At 39.9% G+C, this 6,315-nt stretch overlaps 1 protein-coding gene across 1 annotated transcript; it reads left to right on the top strand.

Moving 5' to 3' along the window:
* Window positions 1-775: 775 nt before the first annotated feature.
* On the top strand, window positions 776-4,553 carry LOC117299051 (tripartite motif-containing protein 3-like). The gene is made up of 2 exons (XM_033782454.1): window positions 776-902; window positions 2,090-4,553. The coding sequence occupies exon 2, from the start codon at window positions 2,116-2,118 to the stop codon at window positions 3,889-3,891; it is 1,776 nt and encodes a 591-aa protein (XP_033638345.1). The 5' UTR covers window positions 776-902; window positions 2,090-2,115; the 3' UTR covers window positions 3,892-4,553.
* The last annotated feature ends 1,762 nt before the right edge of the window (window positions 4,554-6,315 follow it).

Below are 6,315 nucleotides of genomic sequence, written 5' to 3'. Positions count from 1 at the left end.
TTTTTAGCTGGTAGTATAGACAATAGTATGTAGTCGTACACAATGGTGTTAAACCACGACAGTTGCGGGTACCCGGCGTGTTGAACACTGCGCGCGTGTGTACTACTTACTGCGTATACGTATGCCTTCTCGAAACCGTGACTCTGAAGTTCTCAGGCTCCGCTGTGAGGGGCGGGGTCGTGCCTTCAAACAGTGGAGGGGGAGCCTGAAGGTTGAGAGTGCCCTTTTGACCCATACCCAGCCATTAGGGCGCGGCGTTTGATAGCTAATTAATATGTGATGTTGACAAAAACCGCCTTCTCAGACTTGAAATGAAGTCTAGTCGACTGTACGCACTTGTACACTGTCACGTGCCGAGCATGCACTGTGTATGTTGAGCGCAGTCTCGTACAGTTATCACATTATCAAGATTGTGCGCTCAATTCCGAGAATGAGTCTTTAATTACTATCATAATTTGTTTAAGCCAACTTTTTTTTGGGTGGCACCTCCCAATTTTATTTTATTTTGTGACTAGGCTAACAATTTACTAGAGAAGAAAACATTAGTAGTCGGTTTTCAGTATGTTGTTTGTCTGTACATGGTCTGTGTGTCCCCAAGTTGCCACAGAAAGTATTATTGTGCAGAAAACTCCGACATGGAGCCGCAGGGAGAATTCTCCATAAAAATTTATAAGGCGGGGCAGCTTGCGCAGGCCCATCCCGGTATTGAGCAGAGTTTGTGCATTTCGGTTATTGCGCTCACTTATAAAAACGGGGAATCCCATAATGTCAGCAATAAAAATCAGTAACACTCAGGAAAAAGCGTTCTGCATTGATGCTGGCCGCCGTTTTCAAAGGTCCACTAACCCAGGATTTATGCTGTAAATTGTGTCGACCAGCCTCACTTTGTCACAGTTCAACAAGTAAGTCCGTATTACACTATTTTCTGATTATATTTGTACTTTATTCATGGCATGTTTTTAATGATATTTAGGGAATAACAGTGTGTTTGGTTTAGGGAATAATAACAGTGTTCCGATTTCCTTCCCATGTCATTTTGACCCGCCAAACCAGTAACAGGCCATATTTTGCAATAGACCGACAATCATGTGCCTTTTTTAATTTGTTCAATCTAACAATGGGCAAAGAAAAAAATTGTAATATTCTTGTGACACGTTAGGCCCTATTTGATGTCCTTTGATGTGAATGGTTTAATATACACATAATGAATGTTTATGAGTGCAATGGTGCGAATATGTTCATGAGTTGAAAGATGGAATGTTCCATTCAACGAGGCGGAGCCGAGTTGAATGGAACATTCCAGCTTTCAACAAATGAACATATTCGCACCATTGCACGAATGAAAAACATTCATTATTTGTTTTATATAACATCCAAGTAGAACTTTGTCATTTTGATTGAAAGAAACAACTTTCAAAACAAACAATTTCAACTGTAGAAGCCGAATGCTAGTAATTTTACTATGCCTTCTTGCAGTAACACCTGCTGCGTTACCAAAGACACGCGCACGCAGTGATGTTTTTACTCAGCTTTTTCGTTTTTGCAGCCCCCTTCATCTACTGAGGGCAACATCAGGGCAGTCCATTGCCCCAATACTCAGAGGCCATAGAGAGGGCAGTTTCGTACCTTCTAACTCACAAGGTTGAAGACACGACTGTACTCATGGCTACGCTATACTGTTCTCGCTGTACAATGTACTGCACATACAATGTATACGTTGTTCGTGTATACACTGCGTGCGGTTTTTGTTGCCGAATCGTGCTGCGCACCGGGCCGGGGCACACTACGCCAACAGGCTTGAATCAAGGCTACCCAGAGTGCAAAAATAGTCCCTTCCCCCTAAGCGGGCAACAAGAGGGCAGTCCATTGCCCTTCCTTCTCAGAGTAGACTACAGGAGAATGGCCCTTCCCCCTCTCCTCATCTCAGAGGACAAAAAACAGCAGTCCAACCCTCCCCTGATCTTTCTCTTGTCTTTGTTTATCATTGGATTATTAAATCAATACCCAAGAAAATTTGAATGACAATAGAATGTGTTATAGTGTAAGCCTGGTAAAAGACTGAAAATTTTCTCTTTTGTTCAAATAACAGGTGAATAATTCAAGCCCTCTTTCAAAATGGCTGCAAGCGTAACAGTTGAGTCAGTCTTACAAAAGATCAGTGAGGGACACCTGGAATGCCAGATCTGCACTGACCGCTTTAAGGAGCCCAAAATGTTGGAGTGCTCTCACTCATTCTGTATGGAATGCCTTCAACAACTCGCACAGAGAGAGAACCCACCCGCTCAAATGCTAATCTGTCCAGTGTGTCGAGTTCAGACAGTTTTGAGTGAAAAGGGAGTTGCGGATCTGCGTGCTGACTTCAAGTTGACTTCTCTAGTGGACGAAATAAATCAATTGGAAAGTCGACAACAGAATCAGCGACCTGGTCAGGGGGATGTTTCTAAATGTAGCAAGCATACTCAGGATCTGATAATGTATTGCGAAACATGCAAAATGATGGTATGCAAAACTTGCATCTCAAGAGACCACAGATCGCATCCTGTTATTGAAACTAGCGAGGCTTTACATAAACGGAGACAACAGATTAATGATGAGTTGGCAAAAGTACGAGAGAGCGTCAACATTTTCAACATTGCTGTACAAGACTTAGATATGATCCGCAAGACATTAGATGAAATGTTTGCCAGCACCAAAGACAAAATCGCTGAGAAGGCTGAAAAGGAGATTGCCAAAGCAGTTGCAAGGATCAAAGGCGAGGAGCAGAAACTGGTACAAGAGGCAGAACGTTCTTACAAAGACAGAGTCAAGACAATTGAAAATGCACAGGCTACAAATATCAAAGTGGTGACAAAAGCACAGCATAAGCAGCATCAGGTTAGCACCATGAGTCACGGGGAAGACATCAAGATTCCAGATCTCGTAGAGAAACTCTTGCTAGACCTAAACAAATTCACACAGATTCAGCCAAACAAAGTCCCCGATGCATTGGCTTTTATGGACTTTGAAGATGGTCAGAAACTTCTAGGGAAACTGGTGCTGAAAACACCTGATGAAAGACAAATGGTTTTGAATCCTCCTCAAAACTATACGCGAAAGACATGGACTCTCAAAGAGGAATTGATGACATATATGAAGGGTGTAAACCAAATGGTGAAGTTTTCTCCATGCGATGTTGCAGCGTACTCCAATGGCGATATTGTTGTGGCAGATTTTCAAAATCGCAGCTTGATGACAGCAGCAGGTAACTCTCAATCCATCCTAAAAGTGCAACCAATAAAAGGTCTGTCTCGTCCAAGAAGAGTGGCTATAAACAAGAATGATGAGCTCATTGTTCTAGAGAGTAACTGTTTAGTCAAGATTTACAACAGGAAATATCAGCTTCTCGCCGAGTTCAAACTAGGTGGATTTTCGAGCAACATGCCTTCGTGCATTGCAGTGGATAACAACAATCTGATAGCAGTGGGATTTAATCACAACCAAGATGAGATCTCACTATACAGTGCAGATGGATCCATCATCAGAACCATCCATGCTGGAGGGGTCGGTACAAACTTGACTTTCTCCAAACAGCAACTCATCTACACTACTTCAGATGAAAAGAAGTTGGTGTCAGTAGACCGCAATGGTGAAGTGGTATTCTCAGTTGATATCAATCACTCAGGTTTGCCATATGGTTTGCCTTATGGGTTGTGCTGTGACGAGGACGGTAGCATCTACGTTGCTGTAACTGAAGAATCATCAGGTGAGATCCAGCAATACAGTCCTGATGATGGTAACTACCTTGGTTGTATCATCAAGGGATGTAATAACCCACATAGTATCGCACGCACATCTACCGGTCATCTTATAGTAGCTGCTAAAAACTCAGTTCAAATATATCACCATGACTGAGTACAACAATAGACTACAATGTAATACACACAGTGTGTCTAGGGGTGGATTTCACAAAGAGTTAAGACTAGTCTTATCTCGAGGTAGGATGAGTTACTTGTTGTACTTAGAACTTGCCTGAAGTTTTTAATAACTCCCAGGCCTAGGACTGTTCCTATAACTTAGGACTAGTCTTACATGTAACTCTTTGGAAATGGACCCCACCTCTGTTTTACATTATCTGTGTATCAATTACAAACATGGTTCACAGTCGACTGACTGCAGACAGGTCTTCTCACTTTGTGTATCTCAACATGCATAAAATAACAAACCTGTGAAAATTTGAGCTCAACTGGTCGTTGCAATTGTGAGATAACTATCAAAGAAAAAACACCCTTGTCACACGTAGTTACCAATAGTGTTTCTCTGTATAGAAAGCTTCTCTTTGTGAATGCATGTATATTGCCTTGCGTCACTTTTTAGAGCTTTTAATCTTTTTTTCTTCTAATATTCTTGCTCATTCCCATAATTAGTGTTTAAACATTGTATTGTGTATTTTGAACGGTTCTTCATAGCTTCGGTAAAAAAATTCTCACTTGAAGGCACTGATATTAAAGGTCTCAAATTCAAGAATCTGAAAACACACAACTTGTGCGACAAGGGTGATATTTTCTTCAATTATTCTTTTGCAACTTCGACGACCAATTGAGCTCCAAATGTTGCAGGCTTGTGTTACATGTATATGCATGTTGGGATACACCAAGTGAGAAGACTGGCCATTGACAATTACCAAAGGTTCCAGTGCATTCCTTTTTTTATTGTACATTGGCATGGGTCTTTTAAAGACACTGTAGACACTATTGGTAATTGTCAAAGACCAGTCTTCTTACTTGGTGTATCTCATGATTTGAAATTTTGAGCTCAATTGGGCGTTGAAGTTGCGAGGTTATAATGACAGAAAACACACCTTGTCACACGAAGTTGTGTGCTTTCAGATGCTTGATTTCAAGACCTCAAATTCTAAATCTTAGGTCTCAAAATCAAATTTGCAGAAAATAACTTCTTTCTCAAAAACTACGTCACTTCTGAGGGAGACGTTTCTCACAATGTTTTATACTATCAACCTCTCCCCATTACTTGTTACCAAGTAAGGTTTTATGCTAATAATTATTTTGAGTAATTACCAATGGTGTCCACTGCCTTTAACAGTGTTATCTGTAATTTGGCGCATTATAAATTTGGTTATTATTTGGGGGAAACTGTTTGAGTTTTCTTGCATTCTCTGCATTTATAACATAGCTTTCAGAAATTCTAAAATTGAAATCACTAGGTTACATTTAGTGTTGTAGTGGAGTTCTTTTTTATCGAGTATCAAGTATTGCCGAGTAGGGTGAACGAGTAGTACTTGAATATCAGTACTTGGACTAGTACAGGTTTAAGAGAATTGAGTATTGAGTATTCTGATATATAATGCCTAGTCTAACAGTCGAGTATCATGTACCGCTGAGTACTAGTGTGAAAAAGTTGTACTTGAATATGAATGAGTAAATGGACAAGTAGAGTATAATTGTCTTGAGCACTGAGTATTATGATATACGCGTAGCTACTCAAACAGTCGAGCACTGAGTATTATGATATACATATAGCTACTCAAACAGTCGAGTATCAACTATATGGATCTAGAGACATATAAATAACTGAAAAAAATATAACAGTTTAATATTTAATATTTCTTATGTGCTTGATAAATGTTGTTTAAATCTCCATAGATATTCTGGAGGGAGATTTTGTCCCCTGTACTGAGAACTGTGTTCAAACTTCTCCTGATAGCGCCCTCTTTTGACTCCTCTTCATCCATTCAGCTAGTTTGTGTTTGTTACCCATACTTGGGTGTTATTTTTGTAATTGTGAGACCAAATTAAAGTCCCATGAGACAGTGTAGTCAATGTTGGCTTAAAACTTGCACAACGAGCCTGCACAACGAACAATGGAGAGCTGTTGCTAGCACATTATGAGAACGGCTAACTCTGAAGTAATAGTTGTTGAGAAAGTGGTAATTTCTCACTCAAATATAAAAATACTTCAGGCTTGAAAGCGTTTTTAGCCGTCTGAAATCACACAAATTTGTGCAACATTTTTTTAATTTTTGTATATTATCCTTTGCAACTTTGATGACAAATGATTCCAAATGTTCCATATTTGTCATTTATGCATGTTTGGATACATCAAGTGAGAACACTGTCTTTGACAATTACCGAAGGTGTCAAGAGCTCTAAAGACACTGGAAACTATTGGTAATTGTCACTTGGTGTGTCTCAACATTATGCATAAAATAACAAACCTGTGAAAACTTGACCACAAATGATTGGCCGTCGAAGTTGCGAAATAATAATGAAATAAAAAACACCCTTGTCACACAATGTTGTGTGCTTTCAGATATTTGAT

Source organism: Asterias rubens, chromosome 14 (genome assembly GCF_902459465.1).
Source record: "Asterias rubens chromosome 14, eAstRub1.3, whole genome shotgun sequence".
In the NCBI taxonomy this organism is placed as follows: domain Eukaryota; kingdom Metazoa; phylum Echinodermata; class Asteroidea; order Forcipulatida; family Asteriidae; genus Asterias; species Asterias rubens.
This window is presented reverse-complemented; position numbering and strand designations above follow the sequence as displayed.